Source organism: Ruditapes philippinarum, unplaced genomic scaffold (genome assembly GCF_026571515.1).
Source record: "Ruditapes philippinarum isolate M1 unplaced genomic scaffold, ASM2657151v2 ctg11001_1_1_1_1, whole genome shotgun sequence".
NCBI classification, from domain to species: Eukaryota; Metazoa; Mollusca; class Bivalvia; order Venerida; family Veneridae; genus Ruditapes; species Ruditapes philippinarum.
The window spans coordinates 4,965-32,263 of NW_026855105.1; the positions used below are offsets into that span (position 1 = coordinate 4,965).

The window sequence follows — 27,299 nt, forward strand, 5'->3', positions numbered from 1 at the left end:
TTTGTTGGTTCTTTACAATTCTTTGCTAAATTTGTTTAAAATGTGTAAATCAACATTTCATTATCACTAAATTGTTATTATCTTAATATTATTATCTTTAAATGATTATTTTATTTAAACATTTAGTATAAGTAGGGGGGGGGGCTATACATAGTGTAATGCAAATGTTTATCATTTCTTTTCTATTTTCTTTCTTTCATTTCTTTTTATGACATTTAATGTTTTATGTTCTTTTTAAATGAATTATGACATATTTCATAATGCTTAGATTAATTCAGGCTTTCAAGATTGATATGACATTCCTACACTACAAACATATAAATGATTCTAAATTCTCACCGGTCATTTGTTTGGATACTGTTGGCAATTTAAGTACCGGTTCGCTTGGAATATTTTGAACTTCTTCATACGCCTTTCCAGCCATATCTGCTATATAACTCTGAAAAGTATAAACAATAAGTTAAGATATTTTTTGGCTTAAGTTAGGCAGTATCTGTAAGTCAGGAATAAAATGTGATATCTTTATTTATTTCCTATCGATTTTTTGAACTTCTTCATACGCCTTTCCAGCCATATCTGCTATATAACTCTGAAAAGTATAAACAATAAGTTAAGATATTTTTTGGCTTAAGATAGGCAGTATCTGTAAGTCAGGAATAAAATGTGATATCTTTATTTATTTCCTATCGATTTTTTTCATCCATTTGATGTGCAAACACCAGACCTTTCTGCAAAACGAAAATGCTATGGAACTATGGCAATATGTTAACATATTTGTAACCTGTTATGTTTAACACTCCGAAACTACGGCTTTATCTGTCAATCAGAGAGATTATATCGAAATTACTTGGTTATACATTAAAATACAGGTTTAATTCAATCTATCACCATTTACTTAAGATACAGGGGTGTAATTTTATGCTGTCAACACTCAAACATTCTGTTTTGTCTGTGTAAATTATACTCATCGCTCTTCGTAAGATTTGCCAGTACCTTGGTTAAATTGTTGGAAATGACATTCCGTTCATGAAATAACCCTTCCGGGAATCGGTAAATCATATCATTCAGGTATCATGTTACATTTATACATTTCCTATCATTATTTGTGCTATAAATTTGCATAAAGATTTATTTTAAATACTGCTTTGAGTAATGTACATGCAATTTTATTTAAATTTGGCTCATAAAAAGTTTCATTGAGGAATTTCTGCAGAATTTTCCTGCAATTCCAGTATCGTTTAAGATAATTCAGCCTTGTCAGACATGTTTGTTTTTCACTCAGTGGGTGCAAATTGAAAGTAGGCCAAAATTCATATAAAAACAAAGCTCACAATTGTAAAAATAGCATTCCTTTACACTACAACAGACGTTAAACTACATTTTGCCATGATTCATCAAATGTGCATTAAACTTTATAAAAGGTTTTACTTGGTCTTCAGAAATTTAGCACATTCAAGGTTAATATTCTTATTCGTTTTAATTTTTGTTTATAAAAGTCCTTAACACATAGACATGGAAATATAATCGCAAATTGTTTATCACTGGAATGTTTTACATTGTGAGCTCTGTCGTTATATGAATTTTGGCCTACTTTCACTTTGGACCCACTTTGAGAAAACAATATTGCTGAAAATGCGGAATCACTTTAATGTAAAAGCGCAAGCGTGCCCTTGATCGTCGTCTTGTACGCTTAAAAATCATCTTAGTTGATCGACGTTATTCATTTCTAGAAATCCACGAATGATTTTGTTGTTTTCTTAATTGTTATAACCCCGGACAGAAACGAAAATGAAAGTAAGGATTGTGTTCGATGTTTGGATTCTTCAGTTGGAATTTCCGCGGTTCTTGTTTTATTTTTTATCTTCAACGAAAATGGATGCTGTTGGACGCTAAAGATGGTCGATGACCTTTGTATTTTCTAAGATGTTTTGATGAAAGTTTGAACTATTTGCTTTTGTGTGATGCGGCTGACCAATAAGAACCAAGAGCGCGGATGACGTTTGTTTTTGTTTACATTAAACACGTGTTGTATTTTCTATGGTGCTAGAATGAAGAATGAACATGCAGAGAGGGCAAAGATGGACAAAAGTCAATTTAGTCAAGAAATCATTTTACAGTTTTACAGTTCAAATGATGTTTATTCTGGAAATTTGATAAAACTTCATAAACTAAATTAGAACATATAATTTTCTTTTAAATACATATTAAGGCGTTTGGAATGGAAATCATTAAGGACGCTATTTAATTGGTATGTAATCCGTAATATGCGTCTGTAATCTGCAACGAATTCGCTCAACAAAGAAAACTTTGAGTCCTTTAATTCGTCCGTGTATCATCCGCGTTCGCGACGGCATCCGTGACGTTTCACAGAATGAGCTATTTTTATGGACGCGGACAGTCACGGGTAGGTATCGTCACGACAAGATTCCTCGAACGAAATTAGATGCTTTATTGATTTTGAAAGAAAATACTGAAAAGCTTATAAAATAGTGCTGGAGAACCCACATCTGTATGATGCATCGCTGACAGATAACAAAAATGTATCTGTTCTACGGTTACAAAAGAGATGAAAATCAAAAACCTACCTGATATTTAATGTTTCTTCCTTTATCTATCTACCTTAATTCTTTGATTATAGAAATGTTTTTGATATTAGTAGGAAATTGTATCAAATTCTACAAATAATTATTCTCTCTTTGCTATACTATAAAAGTATATGGAATATGTGCAATTACCTATGGAATAATACTCACGGACAGGCCCCGGACGCGAACAATGGACGCGGATCACGGATAGCGTACCAATGGAATAGCGGCCTACAGGTCATGTCTCAGTCCTTCCTGTAATTTACAAGTTTACTTGAAGAATATTTTATTTGTTGTTGAAATCAAGAAGATACAGATTTATGCTTGTGTTACTGCTTAAAATTGCTTTTTAATGTATGAGCAGTGGTATATAAGTGTCTCACTTATCTCACTCTCACTCATGGCTTTTAGTGTAAGAGTAGTAGTATATGAATTAATATTAATTTTCTTATCTCACTCTCTTCTGCATGTGCTTATGTTCGACCAGTGTTTTATATGAGTATTTTACTCAACACACTCTCATGTATGGAAAGCCTTGACTGTCTTATAATTATAAAACTGAACGTTTTTATGTCCAACTAATATATTAAGTCAATCTTTCTTTATACAATGTGCACTCATGAATATATTATGTTGAAGTATCCCCACATGAATTCAACTGAACAATATATAATAAAAATCTGGAAACAAAGTGATCCCTCGGAAGCATTTATTACAACAAAATTACAAGATTATTGCAGACTCGGTATGATTGAGTCCGAACATGAGGGATAATGAATATGGCAACATCCCTCACGCCCCCGGCTTGAGTGGTACTGAGAGCCAGCTCGAAGATCGAAATTCAAAATTCAAACAGGCATTTTAATTAAAAGTTTAGAATTTAAAGTTGCTGTTTGTGTCAAAATACGAATCATTAAACATCTGAAACAATGAGGTTGAATTTTTACTTGCTTATCTTTCTGTTGTGATATCCAACTGTGACTGTAACGTAACGTAATAAGAATGTGTAAGAGCACATTTAAATTGCGTATGTCTTATATGGCCTTATAAAATAATTCCAAAACACTACTCCAATAAAGATAGATAATTGTATCATAGTTTGGGGACCTTACTGTTGAAAATGTGTCAGAGATAAATCGTATACATAAACATGCACAGTGCGTTAACTGGAGTGCAGCTATCAGTTACCCGCACTCAAGAGCATTGTAACAGCGCACTTTTGGGTCAAACGTACTTTGGGGTTCAACCCCAAAGTGCGGTAAAGTTCACAGCGCACTTTGGGGTCAAAATCCAGAAATAAACCCCAATGTGCGGTGATATGCTACATATTAACGCACTTTGGGTTCCATCGTTCTAAAAATGTTAACTGAGTTCTGCTTAAATACTGAGTACTGACTAATTTTTTATCGAAATTCAAAATTTTCAAAAGCCGAATTTCGACCTGGAGTTGAATTTTGAGCCAGCTCGAAGATCGAAATTCAAATGTGTCAAAAATAAATCGTATACATAAACTAATTTTTTTATCGAAATTCAAAATTTTCAAAAGCCGAATTTCGACCTGGAGTTGTATTTCGAGCCAGCTCGAAGATCGAAATTCAAAATTTTCAAAAGCCGACTTTCTAGCTGGAGTTTAATTTTGAGCCAGCTCGAAGATCAAAATTCAAAATTTTCAAAACCCGAATTTCGAGCTGGATTTGAATTTTGAGCCACCTCGAAGATCCAAATTCAAAATTTTTAAAAAACCGAATTTTGAGCAAAATTACTGAGTACTGACTAATTTTTATCGAAATTCAAAATTTTCAAAAGCCGAATTTCGACCTGGAGTTGTATTTCGAGCCAGCTCGAAGATAGAAATTCAAAATTTTCAAAAGCCGAATTTCGAGCAGGAGTTGAATTTCGAGCCAGCTCGAAGATCGAAATTAAAAAATTTCAAAACCTTAATTTCGAGCTGGCCCGAAGATCGAAACTCAAAATTTTCAAAACCCGAATTTCGAGCTGGAGTTGAATTTTGAGCCAGCTCGAAGATCGAAATTCAAATGTGTCAAAAATAAATCGTATACATAAACTAATTTTTTTTATCGAAATTCAAAATTTTCAAAAGCCGAATTTCGACCTGGAGTTGTATTTCGAGCCAGCTCGAAGATCGAAATTCAAAATTTTCAAAAGCCGACTTTCTAGCTGGAGTTTAATTTTGAGCCAGCTCGAAGATCAAAATTCAAAATTTTCAAAACCCGAATTTCGAGCTGGATTTGAATTTTGAGCCACCTCGAAGATCCAAATTCAAAATTTTTAAAAAACCGAATTTTGAGCAAAATTACTGAGTACTGACTAATTTTTATCGAAATTCAAAATTTTCAAAAGCCGAATTTCGACCTGGAGTTGAATTTCGAGCCAGCTCGAAGATAGAAATTCAAAATTTTCAAAAGCCGAATTTCGAGCAGGAGTTGAATTTCGAGCCAGCTCGAAGATCGAAATTAAAAAATTTCAAAACCTTAATTTCGAGCTGGCCCGAAGATCGAAACTCAAAATTTTCAAAACCCGAATTTCGAGCTGGAGTTGAATTTTGAGCCAGCTCGAAGATCGAAATTCAAAATCTTAAATCCAAGAATTTCAATTTGATTGAAATGTTTTTAAGAATCAACTTATTGCATTTAATCTTTTTAAAACTGTAATGTTTTTCAATGTTCAATTTTCGTTGAACAATTGACACTGGCGTTTACGTTTATGTTACGTCATGTTATATTACACTGCAAATGATTTTCCGTTAGTGTTCATGTCATATTTGTTACCTACATTGTATGACGCAGAAAACCATTATGATTTAATAACAAGCATAAAGTGCTCATTATATACACAAGATCTGTCAAATAAGTAAATTTTATATACGAATGAATAGGTGATGTTCATCCTAACATGCAAGTATTCCGAGTATTTCCGACTATCTCATCCGCCACTTTTTGTTTATCTCTTAATCAAAGTAGATTTTTATTTATTCAAACGTGATGATTTACCAAAATGGATATTAAAGGTAATTTCTTATGTTCATCATCGTTACTTCAGTTCTTCTCAATGATTATAATATTTATTTACTGATTTTCTACATCAAACTTCTACCGGAAGCCTTCTTCAGGACAGAAGACTGCCACTAGCAAAAGTCTGAATTTTGTTGGCGCTTTTCAACATGTTTTTTTTTTTTCAAAAGCGTCTTTAAATCTAATTATAGCTCAAATATGGTACCAGTCAAAGAGTTTCAAATTGGCGGGTCCAGCTAACTAAGGCTTTTTCTCTAACATGTTAGAATTTCAGTCTTACTCTGAACTAAACAAATTTTATTTTTATTATATGCAAAGAAACGTTTAAAAAGTCATTTAGCCAAATACTAAATGAAAAAAATAGAACGCGACGTCATTTACGACGTCACGTCATTATGTTGGTTTCCAGTACTGTGAACGCTTGTATTTCACTGAAACAACGTAAAGGGCTTAATTTCAAAACAGTGAAATTATCAAACTGATAGTTTCACTGTTTATATCAGTGAAATTATCAGTTTTTATTCACTGATATATTTCTATAAACCACCGAAAAGCATGTAATAATAGTGTTTATTGATGAAAATTTGAATTCAATTTAACTTTATTTAGATACTATTATTTATTTTCTTCAGTTTTCCTCAATAGCGAATGAAAGCGACTTCAGAGTAAGTGCGCTAAATTTCTCTCTTTCCCTTCTGGTATTAATTAATAATCAACTTATATATTGAAAATTCGGCTCCATACATTGATAAAATGGTTTCATATATTGTAAAAATGAATTAATATAATATAATGGTTACACAAATTGAAAAAGGACAATATCAGACAGCCATGGCTATCCATAAGAAATCCTACTTGTGATGAGTTCTTTTTCGTATTATTTACAGTGTTTTTTAACAAAAGGAAAGACCGAATATCTCTAACTTAATATAACCATACAAGGATTTGCGCTCTTTTGTTGTCTTTGATTGATTTTACAATAGTGATGATATATTCTAAGATATTTATGTGAAACTCTCTAGGATTTAAAACAGAAAAATGTAATGCCTATTTAACTTCATAAAAGCTAAAGGCGTATGTTATTAATATTAATTACGACTGTGTCATTCTGACGGTGCACCGTTTCCCATGTGTCGATGCTTTTCTTTTCTTCTGTCACTACATTTGCCCAATATATATATATATATATATTTGAAACAAATTATGATATTCTTTTTTATGTAAGATCACCATATTATGACTACATTTTCTAAATTTTATCCAATATATATATATCACATAGAAGACATTTCATTAACATACTGAAATAAAATAACTTAACAATAGAAATTGAGAAATATTTTAATTAATATTTATAATATCAATATTTATTATTTGTAATAGTCATCTTCAAAATACGTCTTATCAAGCATCTCTCGACCTCGCCTAGAGTAGCACTAACAGCTAGTTGACACCTAATTGACATCTTCAATGTTTTTCTTTCTTTATCTAACTTGTCAGCAGTTTTCGATAACGCTTCTTTATTTAAACTAGTTAGCAGTTTCTTATTTAAATTATCATATATATCATCATTCGTCAGCAGTTTAGTATTACATCAAATCGGCCCGTGCAAAAATCGTCTGTAACACGTTTCAGTCCATATTTTGTCTTTATCTAGTCCGGAAAGTACATAAAACTACCTTAAATATTAATATATATTAACTTCCAATTGGATTAATTTACATTCCTTTTAAATTGAAATTAATTCCAATAGGATTTATTTCCAATAGAAAATATTGGAAAAAACTCCAATTGGAATAATGTCCAGTTGGGTTTTATTCCAATCGGATTTTTTTTCCTGGAAAAAAAATCCGATCGGACTTTCCGAAAAATGCTTAAATAGACGTTATTTCAACAAGAAAATGCATACAAATACGTATTAAGCATGTGTTTATGTATTTCGACAATTTCATAAAAATTGAAATTCCCGTTGGAATAAATGATAATGCTGGAATAAATTCCAATTGAAATTTAAATAATTCCGCCCGGACAGCATAATTCCGGGCAGAATACATGAAATTCCGGACAAATTTTTTAAAATACATTTTTTGATAAGAAAAAAATAAAAATAGCTTTAAATGAAGTCAATTATTAATAATTAACAAGGTAAAACATATTACAACTTTCATCATGCATGCTTGTGTTTTCTTTCGGAGTTTCATTCTCCTTTTTATATTTGTCGACCTGATATATAGAAACAGAATAAATAAAGAACAATTGAACATTTATTTTGAAAACCGAGAAAAATTATATTGAATTCCTTTATGAATTACTTTTAATATATCGAATAAGGAAAATACATAATAGTTTTCTTTGTCAAACTCCTCATTATCTTTTTGACAAATACTTCCATTATAAAATTGATTTTAGATAATTTAAATCATTATCCATATTCATATTATCTTTTAACAGAAATAAACTACTTAAAGTGACATTATGTTAATCCAATGTTATATAATGAACAGGTAGAACTCTAATCTTTATCGTTTACTTCGCACGAACGGCAATACAAACAACCTACCCGGTCAAAGGAATTGTTTGTAAACATCCATCAGAATATACCTGTAACGTTCAGCAGTACATCATTATAACAGTCAGTCTGTTTAAATATGTACTAAATTCAGCTCAAATTGACAATGAAAAAATGTGCATGATGTCACTTTAATTATTCAATTATTGCTATATAATTATACGCTTTTATAATAATCATTTAAACATACTATAGTCTGATACTTTTCTTGTTCTTTTTTGTTTGTTTGGGGGTTTACGTCACATCGACACAATATAGGTCATATCGCGACGTTCCAGCTTATACTGGTGGAGGAAGACCTCAGGTGCCCTTTCGTGCATTATTTCAGGCACGAACGGGCACCTGAGTAGAACCACCGACGTTCTGTAAGCTAGCTGGATAGCTTCCTCACATGAAAGAATCCAAAGTCCCTGTCGGGATTCGAACCCACAGCGGTAAGGGGCAAGCGGTTTGAAGTCAACGACCTTAACCACTCGGCCACGGACGCCCCGTAGTCTGATACTGATACATACTTTAGTCAGACCATGATACATACTTTAATCTGATTTTGATGTGAAACGTTTCCACCCCTTTCATTTGCAATATCGTCTGACATAGTATTAATCGTTTGTAGAAACTGATGTGCCTCACCTTGATGTACTTATCATGTAAAAGAATAAGATTTGAAATGCTTTACAAGTTATAATGGTTTATTTAATATATCAATCACAAAATGACTAGATCAAACATAGTTTTTGAAGCTGGAAATTAATTCGGAAGAAGACCATTGCATGATAATACTTGTTATATCTTATTCGGTCAATTCGTTTGCCGCAAGGGGTATAAAATCTTTCTTTCCTTTTGAAGAATGCATAATATAATGTTGTTTTCTCAGACTTGTTTTATCTCGTAGTATGGCTACTAAGTTTAATTAATCATTATTTAGACATTAATATATATTATTCTGGCTTGTTTTTAGATAATATTATTGTAAGCTTGTCTAAGAAATTCATTAAAAATGAAATGAAAGTTTCATTTAAAGCTAAAAAGACGTATAATTCATTGTTTCGTAAAAGTAAAACATATTACAACTTTCTTCATGCATGCTTGTGTATTCTTTCAGAATTTCATTTTCCTTTTTATATTGTTGAACCTGGTGTATGAAAACAAAACAAATACAGCACTGATATTCGTATTTCATCTTTGAAAAACAAAACAAAGAATAAAACTGTCCTAATATTCTGTGCAACTAGTACATAGTTAGTTTTATATCAATCATGCCCCAAATGTGTTGAAACATTCCTGATTATACAATTACCATAGTCTTTATGCAAATAAACCATTTGATTTTTTATTATCTATATTCCACAATTCGTCACAGTAAAACCATTACAACAACTCTCATTCTTTCCTAGTACTGCTACTGACATTAGGTTTCTAAGTAGTATCTACACCTACAAACTGTACAAAACTGTGATAATGAATGAAATGAATAAAAACGATTATTGAAAACTTTGGATACTTTCATCTTTGTGCAATTTTTCTCAAAAAAAATCATACCAACTTTAAGCATTTGAGTTCTTTACCTTATTTTCTATTACTTTCTTTTCTTTTTCTAAGGATTTCACTTTATTATGGAGGTTTTCTATTGTTTTAGCTGACTCTGTCTTCAATCGAGTTTCCTGTTGAATAATTTAACATTTCGATTGTTGTTTGTTTGTCTAAAACCCATCTTTGCTAAAACCCACTTTTTTTAAATATTCGTATATTAAAGATATAATATCAATATGCAGAGTAAATATCGTTAGGATAACTAAGCAACCACATTCAAGGTTATTGATTTTAAATAAATGTTTTATGAGTTTTAGTTTATTCTAAGGAATCCATTGAGTTGTGAATATATCAATAGTTCACACAGATAAGCAATGGAGACTGCATATATTCTCACTTCTAACGGTGTTAGGCAAAATGAAATTTATGATGTGACATATGTTAAGGTAATTTTTTTATTTGTACAAAAAGATATTACCATTTTCTTAATTATTAAAAGCTATAATGATTGCAGTAATAAATATTGAATACAATGGACAAGAAAACTTGAGATATGTCACTAATTTCTGAAAAAGTAAAATCATAAGCTATGCTAGATATGTGACCTTTTACTACAATTAACAACGTGCACATAAAATTCGAAAGGTATAAACAAGAATAGATGGACTTTGCAGACCCAGAGTGTTTTATGTATTATAAACTTAAAATAAGATGTGCTTTGATTATCGAGTCCAAATTATCTGATCAATATACAATGATATACTGATAAAATAAAGTAAAGGGAAAATTCAATAGATGTTAAATAACACTTAAATTGTTATCTCAATTCTATAAAATGTTCAAATCAGAATGACATTATGTACACACGAGGCAAATGAAATATAATTATACATTATATTAACATTTTGAGTATATCATATCTATAGAATAATCGCTTCCCTTAATATATCAGAACTGCACACCTCTGCGATTTTAATGCAAATATAACATTCATTTATTTTTACCCTCATTATCTATTTCACAATTCGTCAAAGTAAAACCATTACAACTACACCTCTCATTATTTCTTAGTACTGCTATCGAAATTATGGCTCTAAGATATATCTACAAACTACAAAATACTAGTAGTTTTTTTTAACTGTGATAATAAATGAAATCAACTTTATAGATTATTGAAAATTTGAATACTTTTATCTTTGTGCGACTTTTCTTTAAATAACATAACATATTTAAGAATGTGAATTAGTTACCTTATTTTCTACTTTTTTTTCTTTTTCCAATGATTTGACTTTATTATGAAGATTTTCTATTGTTTTGGCTGATTCTTCAGAATCTTTCTTTTGTCACAGATTGAAATTATATGGTAATGGCAGCCGTGAATTTCCATAGTTTTATTTAAGCGGAAACATCGTGCACGCGCGTTTTTATTCGGTTTCGTTTAGGTTTGATCGTATAAGTTTAACTTCCGGTATTGAATCGGTGAAAATCGACAATTTCCGTCAATGATGTACATTGTCGATCTCACCCTTGCAATATCGTGAACACTGGTCACTCGTTCTTTGTTGTACTTATCCAATTGTTGTGTTTGTTATGTATGATTCTATGTGAGAGAGATATCCCTTGGTTCTTTTAAATATTTTTTACTTCTGCGCACTGTTTGCTTTTCCTGTCCCGCTCACTCTTAGTCAGACATAGTAAAACTGAAGTTTATTTATTTAACATTAGATCTACATTTACTTTACTTATTTCAATTTATATTGAAATAGTTTAATTTATATAAGTAAATATAAATTACAGACGCTGTCGAAAGATAGGATATTGATTGTATTTCTTATGTATTTTCTTATTCCGCGTCGATTGTGTATATATTGTTATTTCATTGTATTTTGTTTTTCTATGTATTGTATTTGTAAGATGTATAATTATTTTATTATATTTTTAGACCATTTTTACTTGGATTCTAATAAATACACCGAACCTACGCCCAGAGTTGTTTCTGTACTATCCAGTGTAGAAATATTTGACCCTGTGACACTTTAATCGAATTTCCTGTTGGATAATATAAACATTTTAATTCTTTTTTGTTTGTCTTCAAACACATCTTTTTTAAATATCTTTTGTAGATATATCAATATACAGAGTAATTATCTTGAAGATAACAGCAACCCCATTCAGCAATATTTATTTTAAATGTTGTATAACTTCAAGTCTATTCTAAGGAATATATTGGGTTGGGAATATATCAATAGTTCACACAGATAAGATTCCAATGAAGCCTGTATATACTCCCACTTCTAACGGTGTAAAGCAAAATGAAATTATATGATGTGCACACATGCTAAGGTAATTTGTTTATTTGTACAAATCGTACACTCATTTTATTAATTATTATTACAATAATTGCAGTTACAAATATTGAATACAATGGACAAGGAAACTTGAGTTCTGTCATTAATTTCTGCAAAAAGCAGAATCATTATTTATGTAATATTGATGACATTTTACAAAATTTAAGAAAGTAATAACAGAAAATAGATGGACATTACAGAACAAGTGCGATTGATGTATGACATATGTATGAAAACATGAACCATCTAAAGCTTCTCTTCGATATTGAAAATGAGATAAACTTTAATTATCGATTGCGAATAATCTGATGAATATACTGATAAAATAATGTGAATGAAAAATTCAATAAATGGTAAAAAAACACTTTTTTCCAGTCTATAAATGTTGTATTCTTAATGATATTTTAATATATGTACCCGGCAGGTAAAATAATACAATATTAAATAGACTGCCTATCTATAGTACATGAAATTCTTGGTTAATCGCTTTTCTACATAATATTATATTAAGACTTCTTACCTCTGATTTTTTACTTTCCAGTTCTTTGTTCAAACTGTCAATTTTGTCTACCATTTCTTCAGGCTCCGGCCTATTTATAACTTCCTATAACAAAATCAGACTGTATAAAAATCATGTAAATATTTTATAGAAATATATGGGATAGCTGTTTTCTTTATATATAATGAATGTTTCAATCCCACAGATATCCTCTTTGAATATAAGCTTGGGTTTATTGCGTCTATAGTATTTATATTATGTTGAGTTGAGATGTGTAACTACATTATACATTCAGAATTGCTGTCGACCTGTTATTAATTTTATTTATATATTTTGTACCACAGGTCAACACACTTCAATATTGATCCTTAAACTGATTAATGATATAAACTACGATTTCTATTTCATTATCTTAGCCAAGACATCATCCGAATAACCATGGGTTAAAAATATGTAAAATAAGAAAAAACGTAAAATATCAATACATACTTAAACAGGATAATTATAATAGCATTACATACTTCAACTTCTTGAAGAGTTTGTTCTGTATTTTGCTTAAGGGCTTCCAATTCTTTATAGTCGTCGCTTTTTTCATCACACTCTGCTTGATCCTGTTCTATCGTTAAACTTTTCTGTTCAATTGTTGTCTTAACGATTGACTTATAATCAGCTGGCTTATATTCCAATCCTTTATTTGCTGTCACCTATGTTATTAAAACAAAAAAGATACTATAATTACAGAGAAGTTGAAATTGCCTAAGACGCAATGTTCTATAATATTTAGATCCATTGTTTTTACATAACAAAGAGTAGTCGTTTTTATAAAAGTTTGTGTTTCAGTATTTCAAGAGCTACAAGCAACATTGAATTCGATGTTTATTAGAAACAGTGTTGTAAAATATAGTGTAAGACACATACGTATAGTAAAATGCATCTAATTTGAAAAGTAAATCTGCTATGAGATTTCGGAATTCGTATTGACATGAACGGCCTAGATATCATAGTACCAAATGACTTATTCATAGTTATGATTCAGAATAAATGATCATACATAATTATTGTCTAGTTAAGACTTTCAAACAATTGTTGATACAAAAAATATCACATTAACCACCACTTTGTATTGTAGTTTAGAATCGTACCCCGAAACCTCCAATATCTTTAAGCATATCTTGTAAACGTTTACTCGTGCGCCTTTGATCGTCATCGTCAATACTTTTATGTAGTTCATCGGCAACAATTTTCGCCTCTAACACCTTGGCTATGATTTTTTTACTTTCTTCAGATTGGTACTTTATAACAAAGTCTTTCTTTTCAATCTACAATCCAACATATTTCATTACAACGTATTAAAGTATTTCTATTTAACATGCATGCATTTACAGAAAGATCCATTCCCTTACAAACTACTTGATCTAAGAAATGCGGAAGGACTCTTATGCTAAAAAGTTAAATATTGATACTTTTCGTTTCATATTAGAATTATGCAGGTAATTCTTTTTTAAAAGATTTAGATTTATAAAACATACAAAATTAATAAATATTTAAATAAGTTTGATATTTAAACAAAAACGGGTTTTCCGTGATTGAATTGTCAGGCTACAATAAAGTGAAAACATTGAACTTCATAAAATACAAGGAGTGTCCTTCAAAGTCGCTGACAATAACAACAATATTATGTCAAGGCCTTAAAACTTTGCTTACGAGTATCTCCGTCAATTTGAATTAAAATGATACATTACGTATATACTAAATATATTAAAGCATTGCTACGAATCTGAGGTGTACATTTGCTGTCCGCGCCAATCTAAAACATTATCTTCAAAGAACGAGGAGTGGTCGATGACGTTAAAAATCTGCTTTATGTTATGACATTGACATTTACTGTACATCTGACACTTTAAGACTTGACAAGGATATCGCAAGACATATATGTTTACATGTTTACAGTGCACCTTTTACTGCATAAGCCTAATAAAATTGTTACTTTTAACGCTGACGTTGCCAAACAGATAAACAGATGGTGGTATCAATTTTTACTTTTCGTGCTGAATGACACTTGAGTCCATTTCAAAAATACAAACACTGAGGAAATATTTCAATATGTCTTGCGATCTATATTATACAAGTGTCATATAAATATTTAATATGTGACACAAAAAAGCAAAATTGGAAAGCCTCTAGTCAAGTGAATATGAACAGTGAAGAAAGTCATTATTTGATTTAATGAAAATAGACATCAAGCAGTTTGTACTTTCTAAGAAACGTTAGACTGTAAAATATGACTGTGCTGATAATTTTAAGACACTTCATGTCGTATGTATATTGAGGATGCGTTCATCGAATGTCGCCCATATCACATCAAAGTAAAGCGACATTATTTGACCTGTGTGATCAAATTCGAATATACCTTGCTGGACTTTTGCATGTAAAATCAGCAAGGAACCAATTTCTGGTTTAGAACTTACACTCAAGTAGTACTTTGAATATTGTTTGATTGCGTATGTTGAAACTACACATTAAGCAAAAATATATCTATATCAAAATATTCTTACGTCTTCCAATTCTGCTATGGCATCCTTATAATATGTTTTTTCGGTTATATCTAGGCTACCCAAAAGAACCCTCGACCATTTAATAATTTCTTGAGTTTCCTCTTCTTTCATTATGTTGTCAGGCGAGTGCATCAGCTTATTTCTTGATTCCAAAACCTGAAAAAATTGAGATCTTGAAATAAACAATCTTCGGCTGATGAGAATTTGAATATGATGCATTGTTTCCGAGTAGAATGCCATAATGACCAAGGCCACATTCTCGAGTGAATATCCCATCATGGTTCATCAGTCAATCTTTGTATGATTAGTGTACTCTGTGAGTAAATAATTATCATGATTTATCAGTCAATAATTGTTTGATTTTATGGATACAATAAAAAAAAGTTGGCTGTTTTCATATAAGCTCAAGTAAAAGACGGATTTTAGAAAATAACTCCAGACTTTCAAAGCTGCGCTCACAAACAAAAGTTCCTCAAGCATGGTGTGATTTTTTAACTTTTAAAGTGATAAATGAATCGAGGAATATACCATAAATTACAGAATGCAACAACTTGCTTTAGTTTACGATGGGTGAACAGTCAACGATGTGTAGTAAGTGATTAAAACATGTCTTGGTCTATTTTAGATCAAAAACTCCAATTCAGTGCATGTATAATATCATATACAGTGTTTAAATTGATAGTTTGTTTTGTTGAATGTTGTTCTGACTATTGTAAATAGTTTAAGCGTATATACTAATATCCATTCTGCAACTGCAGGTGCCGCTATAAATATTATTTCAGGCTCAAACAGGAAACTGAGTAGAACCATCGATGTTCCGTTATTTAGCTTGATAGATATCTCAAATGAAATGAAAAAAATGATGACGCTTGCGCGGTTCTTACCTATAGCGTTGAGAGACATTGGTTTGAAATCAATAACTGCTATTCTTAATTTAAGATAATTTACAACTTATTGATTACCTTATCATAAGGTTCAAGTGAGCCATCTGGAAAAAATAATTTACAACTTCTCATGGTTTTGATAACTCGAGATATATCAAGGCATTTTAAACTTGTGTAGTTCTCTATAGCTTCGTCTTTGTCTAGGTGCATGTATAGTTTCATAACTTTCCAATTGAAATCTTCTGCTTGATTTTCTGGATTGAGTTTTCCAATGCTTTCACTTAAAGTTGTTTCTTTCCACTTTAACTTTAAAACGTTTTTCTGCTCATGATTATTAACGAAACGTTCCATAAGTATTTTGCATTTGTCATGGCTACAACCCCATTGTTTACCGCCTTTTCTTTGTGTTCTTAATCGAGAAATGCCATTTAAGTTTAAGCATATGAAAAATTGTTTTAATTCTGAGGGTGGGATATCTTTCAAGTCCTCATCAAGTTTGTCAAAAATATGCTCACACAAAGCATTTCGTGTTGTGTTAAGTCCAAATACACCTTTTAGCCAGTTTTGGAACTCTTTGTCGTAAATATCAATCGGCATCTTTTTATGTGTGTGTGTGTGTTGTTTTTTTTTCAAAATATTTTTAGCTAATTCTTGTTTTTCTTCCCGTGGTCAAACAACAATTGTTAGCGTTCCTCGATTAGATACCCTAAAAATAAACAAAATGAAAAAAAATAAAAGAATAAATAAGTTATTTCATAAAACGTAACAATTTATTTCTTTATCTAAAAACTTTCAACAGCCGTTATGATAAAATTTAAACGAGTGAATGACTTTTGAAGTAATTATGTACCATTCAGAATACATTTGCAAATGAAAATTTGCTCAATTAAAAAAAGAAGCAAAACAGACGAGACTTTACAAAAACTCTTTCGCAAAGACGTGTTGTATCCATTAACGACACTAAAACCCGTTTAAGGACGTATGTTTGGTTACCATATAGTAGGAAAATAATAGAATAGAATCAATTTAAACTTTGCATGATCATATAATTCTGCATTGCATGTAGCTGACTTTCGAAAAAGTGCTACATCTAAAAGGTTTGTTTTATTTTCCTTATTTATTTAGAGCTTTGTCACAATGGCCTAGTTGTTATAAAAAAATGTATAGTCTCTGTACCTAAACCATATAAAAAGAACACACATCTTTATGAAAATTTGTATTGTAACCAACCAAACTAATAGTAAAAGTGACGTTTGCAATACTTATGTACACGTTATTTGACCTTGAATTGCATAAATAAGATTTTATGCCAACATAAAATAATTTATGTCATTGGTCCGTCCCTATTCTCATTACTGTACAGAATATTACGGGTCAGGTTTAAGCCAAGTACGTCTTAGCCAATCGAAATCAAGATCTAAATCATGTCATGTTAATTAACCAATGATTACATTAGATCTATCACAAAGAAATAATTTTGGCAGATGATTCTCGCCTTTCTTTATTACTAAAATCCACCTCCTCCAACTCCATACTCCTCTTTCAATTTTTGATGTTGATATAAATACCATTTCATTTATTGTTCATGAATCAGTCGTTTCACTTATTGTTTATCTCAAAATACTTGTGTAACTATTCATGATGTACACTATATATATATATATATATATATATATACATATATATATATATATATATATATATATATATATATATATATATATATATATATATATATATATATATATATATATATATATATAATGTGTGTGTGTATTGTTCATGCAAAGATTTATAAAACCAGTCGATGTTATATTATCTCTTTCAAATATTTTTCTATTTGTTGTCATAAATACTTATAATCTAGTTATATGTAATACACTTATTCATGTATAGAATGTTAAAATATTTTTCAAGGATGGAGCCCTACATCAAGTGGTACTAGACACAAGATAAAAGGGCACAGGTTTCCAAACTATGTTTTTTCCTGGGCGAGTCGACCACGATTTGGATTTTTTTTTTGGTCAATTGTTTTTGATCAGCAATCCATTTTATTATATTTGTGCAGATGATTTTTGGTTCAACTTTGCCATCTATTATAACTTTTGCTAAGATTGTTATCTATTTGAAAGTTTATTTTGATTTTGTGGTTAATCATTACTTTACAATGTTTTTACCTCCCAGTTTGGTTATTTCGATACAAATATGTACGTGCCATGTTTGTTATCATGTAACATTTGTTATGTTTGTTATTATGTAACATTTGTCATTTATGGCATTTTTACCTCCCAGTTTGGTTATTTCGATACAAATATGTACATGCCATGTTTGTTATTATGTAACATTTGTCATGTTTGTTATTATGTAACATTTGTCATTTATGGCATTTAATAAATGCCCTATTTCATTCCAATAACAAACGAAACTAACAACGAGTAAGGGCTGATAATTAAAATGCATTATATTTCATAATTATAACGTGTTACCATGGCTTAACGATGTTATGCATAAACATTAATTTATTTTTTTATCAGAAGAATACATATTCAATGTTAAATGAATATGTTTCAATTAGACTGATATTAAAGAAGGATGCCTACAGATGTGTGTTATGTTCATAAACAAACTAAAATATTTTTATGCGTAACACGTTTTCATGAGAAACATTTAAGTGATCAACAAAGCATAAGGCCCTCACTAACAATGAAAATGACGTAAACACAGTAAAAAATGTACGCAGAAATAGAAATGATCTTGCTTTTTAAGCAATGCGTTAAAATAATGCATTTTGCCATTTGTACATTTGAGTTATGCCATTCACAGTTTCGTCAGGATGATAGAATATTTAAACCTGCCTTCAAGTACGTTCTTAGGTAATTTTAAATATCTAATTTGATAATATCTAGGCGACAATTATTCCATATTTTAACCATTTAAATCACTTAGCAATCACATTATTAATATGTTTTACATTATATTATATAGTCATGTTTAACTAAGATTATTCTTTTAAATGTGTGTATAGCTAGATTGTAGTTTATATAGTTCAATCAACATTATTGTGCATATGCTAAGTACGTTAATTAGTAACACAATATAATATAAGTCCTTGAAATATGGAACACTTATTAAGAAATCAAGCTGGTAATTTGCCATATGACCTTGACATTATCTGTGCGACTTATAATCTAAAAGAACAATAACAAAAACCAAATGAAAACAAACACAAAAGTACTCGTAATTGATACTTGTTAAAACTGATCTGTAGGTTGGTTGGAGATATTGAAATTTTGTACTATACTCGTAAATTGATAAATTTACTTTAAAAGCTATTTATATTTCGGTTTAATATTATCTCGTTTAATGATCATGCTTATTGTTGAATTACTCGAGTGGTTATCAAATTCGCATTACCGTGACAGGGTTAAACGTAATGGCGAAATATTTTAGAAAGGTTTTTCTGTAGATCTATGGATGGTTGTTATTTTGTTTGTTTGTGTTTTTTTTGTTGTTGTTTTTTTTTTGCATGGGATTATGAAATACTCGATAGTTGAAATAATAGTACAAAATAAAATATGATTTCATTTAAATCTTGAAAGTACACGTAAAAATACAGCAATATCTTTTAACCCTTTTTACGTTTAAACATTGTTGATAACATGTAATTATATCTTACGAGGATATTTATAGGTTTATGTTATATGCAGATAAGACACACACAAAAACACTCAAAATGCAAAGGCAAGGGCGTTGTACTGAAAGATCTTATCTAAAATGGCCCTTTTCTTGCATAATTATGCAGTAGTAAACAAGTGTTTACCAATATCATTTCAAAATGAATTAGGTCCTTTCTATTCCTTAGTGTATAAAAAAACATATTGAACAATATATCAGGAAAAATGTTCACAAATAATTAATGATATAAAATTATCTAAGATATCTTCATTATTTATGTTTCATATTCAGTTTTATAAATAAACAATCCTTTCTCCCGTCACTAATTTATTTTTGATTTAAAATGTTATCATGGGTCAATTCATGACTTCCAAAGAACTCTACCAGAATTTTTTTAATATTTTCTTTCAAACGTTCGTTGACTGTAAGTAACACGAACTTTTCAAATTTCAAGGTGAATGCACGTAATCTTAATTGATATTAATCAATTGCAAAACACACAGATGGTGCCATTCCTCATACCTCATACTCTTATGGATGCACCAAGTGCCTTTTATTGGACAGAGAAACGTGCCGAAATATGTTTTACCTGTTTTTTCTTAAAGATAATATGTTTACATGAATGTCATATCTTCAGATATGACCGTCTTACTTTTAAAAATGAAATTGACAACTTTAACAAACATATAACCTAAGATATGGAAACCGTTATGACAGAAATAAGTATCATACTATAGTTAATACATATCTTACATTAAGATTTTAAAATCCTATCTTACAAAATGAATGACTTTTGTATAGATTACCATATATTTTTAGGATAATATACTATATTAACCAAAGATAAACCGTACCTAAAATTACCAATCCGTGTTACTATCCATTCTTTTTCCAATATAATAGAGTAAAAGTTTGTTTAAAGCAAATCAATATGCCCCACATTTAAATAACTCTTTTCCTGTTTTAATGTATGCAATAAAATTAACAGTTCACACAAGTGTATAACAAATATACTGTCCAATGTGTTAACAAAACAGCCAGAAATATGTGTCCTCTGTATGTCCTACCGATGGTCCGATACTATTAATAATATACTTCCGGGTTGCTTAATGGGAAAGGTTTAACACTGCTTACTCATTCGTAACAAAATAAAATCAATTGTAAACTGCGTTAAGGTTAAGGAGATACAATTTAAACAATCGCGTGGTCTTGCTTAAAAAAATAACATGATCAAAAATCATTCTTTATCTTACTGTAGATTAACTTGACTGGAGTATTGCAAAATTTTAAACAAATATTTTATCTTCTTGTTCAAACATTATGTCAATCACATGTTAGCGAAAGAACCATTCTTTAACATTCCTTTACACGTGTTATTCAAAGTAGTGATTATTTCTTGTCATTTGCTTGTATGTTTTAGCCTTTGGAAAAAATGTTTATCCCCTAAAATCAGAGTAATTTATTCTATATTCAAAGAAATCTTTTTCTCTCAAATAAATTTTAAACGCCTGTTTTTTGAATATATATTTTTGTTGAATAACTTCAGGTAAGATTGTTACCATTGTCTCCATTACAGAATATCTCTAGCAGAGAATGAGTAAGCAACAGTTAAGCTACATCGTCAATCGTCCGAAAAAACAAAACAGTCGAAAGCTCAGATTCATGTAATGGCAAAGATATCTCAAAAGTAAGTACCCAAAACACAAACAAGTTGGAAATACGTGATTTCAGAACTTGTAATTTAACAACCTCTTTATTTTGATTTTACATTTGAAATAGGTAACTTATCCTCCTTATGCAAGTATTTATGGCTACACCAAGAGTGCAAACGGACAAGTTTGATTTTATATTGATGCTCCAAGTAAGTAACGCTTGAGATTCGTACAATATTTCCTCCTTATCCATGTGATGTGGTTCTTAACTGAGGCCTGGTATCACTTAAACCTCGTTGTAGAAATCATGGTCAGTGGAATTAAAGTAACCCAGATTTATTTTTATATCACTTTGATGTTTGTCCTACAAGTTTAGCTTTAAAATTACTTTCTATAATGTCTAAATTGTTCTGACAAAAAATAATCCTTACAATACTAATGTCTGCATAATCTAAGCATGTGACAACTACAGACCATAATCAACCAGCATGTCCCTGCCATCTGATCATGGTCTCCTGCCTGACTGTTCACTGTTTAGTCTGTATAATTTTATATTTTAAAAATTTCCCTAGAACAGGTTTTATCCATTCAGAAAGACGGACAAGTCCATTTAAGATATTTAGAAGAATAATGGTTTAATATTCAGACAAACTATTCTACTCTGAATGTATCTTTTGTAATCTTGCCTTTAATGGTATTTTAGGGAATTCCTAACAATAACATTATAACCATGCATTAATCGTTGATGTAATATTTGCCAATATCTGTGTATACCATGTATTACGTTTATGTAACAAGCACCTAGTTTAAGTAAGAAGAAGCCTGAAGATTTGTTAAAACTATATAGAAATATCCATGTTTTACCTAGACAGATAACTAGATATAGCATCTAGTTGTATTAAGTTCCCAATATAACAACGAAGATATTAATATTTTATCCCTTCACCTCTGTGTGTACCTGGCCAAGCAATAAATAATCAGCCGACATTTTGTCAATCTATACTTCATAACTATTAAAGCAGCATGCCGCCAGATTGATGTTGTTTTTTTTCATACAGTGAAAACACTATTATTACTAAGTGAACATTGTAAAGTGATTTAATTAACAAAGCCTTAGATATAATGTTTTATCATTTTAATTTAAAAATATGGAACAAGTTATCCCTCAGAATCATTGATCACAACAAAATCACATAAACTAATGCAGACTCTGCTTGATTGAGTCTGTAAATGAAGAAAAATGAATGGGTGCAACATTCCTCACGCCCCCTAACTACGGCTTGAGCGGTTCTCCATTCTCAACACTAAATATTATTCACTGATATATGCTGCCATAAATGTGATTGGTTATTTATAACACAATAATTATTTATAAAACATCAATGACAATACTATTTGTTAATTTAAGCCGCTAAAAATAATAAAATAGTGCTGAATGAATGTAATGTAGTGTAGATATTGAAGGAATGTGAATTGAATAAGATCTTCGTAGATGTTGGATTTGATTACGTTTAAAAATACATTATACAGCCAATAAAGCACGGAATACGTGCTAGATCTTCTTTATAACTGTCATATTTTCTTTAAAATTAAGTTTTTTGTTCTAAAACAAATCAAGTTTTTTTGGGTTTTTTTTGAAAAAGTCTTTACACATCAGCTTAATTTAATATTTTGATGATGTTTAAAGTTTTGCTTAAAGAAATTTGATAGAATTTAAAAAAGAACGGGAAATAATATGGACTATTTACTTATGTCATGGTATTTTTTAAACTTATTTTATTGTTTTGTTTTCAGGTTTTAGCCGTTTCTGATTTTGGAAGGCTGTCAAACGATTTATCATGGACTTTGGAATGAAAGTTATTCTAAATGAGTGCTTAAAGGGGAAAAAGCAGATATTGAGTCAGAGTAAATATTTATTTTACCAAAACTAATAGAGAAAAGAAAGAAATATATTCCTTTTATATTATGGCCTACTCTATTAAAATGTTTGATTATTTGTAAGAGATGTGTTATCTCACCTGAGCTAGCTCAGGATGAGCTTTAACCTTTTACCCAATGAGCATATTGCGAAAAATGGCCTTTTTCATTGAAAAGCCTCCTGTAACAAGTTCAAACTGCTATGAAACTATGAAAAATGCTTCAATACTGATGAAACTTGGCACAAATGTTGACTACACCATAGCCTCTGTAACAGCATGCTCAATCGTAAATTTCCTGTTACCATGGCAACGGGGGGACGTCTCAAAATTGCCAAAAATCACTATTTTGCATTGTTTTTTTTCCCATCAAAACTTATTTCAAAGTGCTTCAACATTTCAATGAATTGAGATAGAGTAAAAGGCTTTTCAGCGTCGGTTACTAGTTCACTCTATTGTAAATTAAATATTACAAATGCTGCAAATAAATACTACATGTAAGCATTTTTTATACTTATCTGAATGAATATGTTGTAAGATACGTAAAGCGTATTTATGACGGTCTATATTTTATGTAACAATCAAGAAATGTTTAACTTGAGTGGCTCCTTTTTCATCCAAAAAAATAGTATCAAGAAATGTTCCAGTTTTCATTTACATTTTTTTACTTCTTTATTGTTCTCGTATGCTCTTCTAGTGCAGACATAATATGGCCTTACATAATTTGTTTTAAAAACATGTTCGGCATCATTTACTCTATATAACATTAAAATAAATAAACATTATATTTCAACCTGTTTTTGTTGTAACCATAACGGTATAACACTGATATTTCTTGAGACAGCGAGGTTATTTTGACAGTTGGCATATGCAATAAGCATGGAAAAACTAACACATACATTTTTATTTAGGAAATAGATATCAATTCTGAGTGCATTGTTGTAGAATAATGCACGGTTTGAGTTCATATGCGCAGTAATATAATCACGAAGGTCAACAGGCCTGAGTGATTAATTACAAAGCATGTGAACGAAAAACGTGCAGTATTACACAATTATGCACGAAGAATTAATATCTATTTCCATTCTAACACGTCAAGAAAAAATATAATTATTATTATTATAAAGTTGGACTTTATGTTTGGTGGTTAAATTTGTTATCACCTCGGAGTTTCCAATAGAAACGTTCTTTAAAGGCTGTTCCAGTGGGTTGATAAAACTGTCGTTAAATCTACTATGTGTATAAACATTTTGAGAATAATGAATTTTGAAAACGTTGAAAAAAACTTTGTTTGTTTATTTCATTTCACTCCATAATTTTTCAAGCGAAATACAAATTATTAAAAGTGAAATAAATGTAAAACTTAACTCGTTTGCGACATTAAAATAGCGTATTTGATTTGATTGTTTTGCACGTGCTGTTCGGCGCTGAATTGTGACGTCACGTAAACAACACTTAAAACGTCTGTACAGCGTTAACGACTGAATTAAAGATATTGGTGTTCGGATTCATTTTCTTAGACCATTTTCTTTCATTCTAGATAGTTTTCACAACAAAATTCGACAAAAAATTGTTTTTATTTATCAGATTTTTCAAACAAAAAGGCGCCCTCAATGTGAAAATACACAGGGAGATAATAAGAAGGGTGAGTGCATTGTTGTAGAATAATGCACGCTTCGGACCTTCTTTGTTTATACAGGCAAATTTCCGATAGTGTTTGGATTCACCATAAAACTTCACTTGATATATTGAAATAAAGATAATTCTATGAAAGAAATGTTCCGATTTTATGCTTATTTTTCTCATTATGCTTGTTGTGTGTTCTTATACATTTTTTATAACACAGTTTGGCTATTTTGACAGTTTTGAGATATACGGTTACCATGGAAATTGTCATTTTACAAAAAAATCCAACACGTCAACATATATTTTTCTTTTTAGTTTTGAATTCTTTGTATAAATTTTACTCATGATACAAAAAATATATAATCTTATGAAATATGATAAACAAGATCAACAAGGAAAGGCGGCACAATGCCCATACGACCAGCGGCAAGGAGCCCAGGCGAACCCCAAACAAAAACAGGACAGGGCACAAGACAAGAGCACGGAGAGGCTAATTGTCAAAATAATCATACGATATCAATGTAGATAGTTTTTTACAACGAGTCAGCGATACACTGAAGTGTAGCAGGTTTCAATGTACAGTTTCATTTATAAACCTGTTGCTGGGAGTATAAAATATATCGACATGTAAAGGTCAAATCGTTTAAGCTAGTTTGAGAGATTTTACATCAGTTAGTTTAGGAGAGACACGCTAATAGTGTGTAGCGTTTTGTTTTTTTTTTTTTGTTGAGAAGAGAATTTTTTTTGTTTTGAATGGAGTTTTGTTGACTTGTTGAAGTTGGTTGAATATAATTGTTGTGATCTTAATTGATCAGGGTTTATTGGTTGTAATTAGTTGTTTTTATTGTTGAGTTATATCTGTTTGTGAAGATATAATTGGTTGATATTGGTTGAATTTTTGGTATTGTCAAGATTTTATTAGTTGCTGCTTTGTTTTTAGGTTATATGTAAATATTGAGTACTTTAGTTTAAGTTGTTTTCTGATGCTGATTAGATTGTATGAAGTTAATATTGTTGGATGAATGTTTGTGGTTTATACTGTATCTTAGAGTTGTAAAAATATTCAATCTTGTGTTCTTCCTTTTGTGGTGATTTTATTGTTTTGTTTGGTCATAAGTTGTTTAGAGCTTGGACTCGCCAGGTGTTTAGTATTGTTTCGTATAAAAGACGTATACGTGAAAAGATCATTCGTATAAGTGGCTGATAAATGACGTGTGTTTGTTTTGGGTGTAAATAATGATCAGAGTTCTTTGTTTTGGGTGTAAATAATGGTCAGAGTCGGTTGTGTTAATGCATATATTGATTTAAGATAGAAAAAGATAAAATACCTAAACAAAATAGTGTTAACTTAACAATTACATGATAGTTTTCCAACTGAGAATATTTCAATTTTATGTCAGGCGGTGCTGCCCAGCCCCAATATCTTGGAAATTGGTTCTAGTATTTATTACTAAATCTTTCCTTACATTAAATAACAACAAGGCAGATATTTCTCTTGACACTAATCACCAAAATGATAAATAATTCGTAACTGAAAGGGGATTCAAAGAAAACAAATAAATGATTGAATAATAGGCCCACAAAGTCAAAAGGCACTGGGGAAGGGGACAGAAAACCCGGGGAAGGTGGGGCGGGTAAATTGAAAAAAATTAGAACTTGTCAAAGGGGAGATACTTACCGTAGACGAGAAAACAACAAGGGACACAAGCGAAAGTGTCACCAAAACAGTATGAAACAGCATAGACATACATCTGAGGAACACAGAGTGGCGCTGCCTTGGAACGATCAGCAGCACAATACTGCTGGGGAGTTTAAACCGGTTAATGGTGCACCAAACCTCACTTTTAGTCCCACCATGTTCCCATAAACGAGACAGTGTAAATAAAATGAATCCCCGGCAAGTGAAATTCTAAGAGTATTATGGTTATTATGTAATTGTTATTAAAGGTATCTTTAATATTTTACAGAAGATATGTTCATTTTTAAGCTCGACTTTTTTTTTTTTAAAGTAAAGGTATTGTTATAGTCGCGGCAGCGTTGCCTTTATCGTTGCTGTTGCCGTCCGCAAACTTGTTCCTGGATCATTACTTTTTTATTTCTTGTGTGAACGATATGCATTGTTAATTTGTAAAATGGCGTCAAAGTGTTTTCTTTAAAGTAGAAGATAAATACTTGTGTGTGATAAAATATTGTATGCATTGTTGTACCATCGGGTACCCAAGTGCTTTAGTTACAAATTACAATTTTTCTTAACATATTTGACATTTACTAGATTATGCATCTTAGTTCCTCGTGATTGTTCCATCATTGTTCATCCAATTCTTTTTCTAATATCTTTTTTTACTTTAAATATTCAATGTATATTGTTATGTATGCAACATATTAATGTATATAGTTTGCATCTGAACAGTTGGTATTTCAATTTTTT

General features: G+C 30.5%; 1 protein-coding gene across 1 annotated transcript; it reads right to left on the reverse strand.

The window, feature by feature from the left end:
- Positions 1-526: 526 nt before the first annotated feature.
- Positions 527-20,765, reverse strand: LOC132742117 (uncharacterized). The gene is made up of 11 exons (XM_060730439.1): positions 20,532-20,765; positions 16,081-16,708; positions 15,119-15,274; positions 13,706-13,882; positions 13,085-13,267; positions 12,585-12,668; positions 9,752-9,847; positions 9,255-9,318; positions 8,722-8,825; positions 7,760-7,840; positions 527-589 (listed from the first exon to the last, which is right to left on the reverse strand). Exons 2-11 carry the CDS (start codon positions 16,597-16,599, stop codon positions 527-529), a joined length of 1,527 nt encoding a protein of 508 aa, XP_060586422.1. The 5' UTR covers positions 16,600-16,708; positions 20,532-20,765.
- Between the last annotated feature and the right edge of the window lie 6,534 nt (positions 20,766-27,299).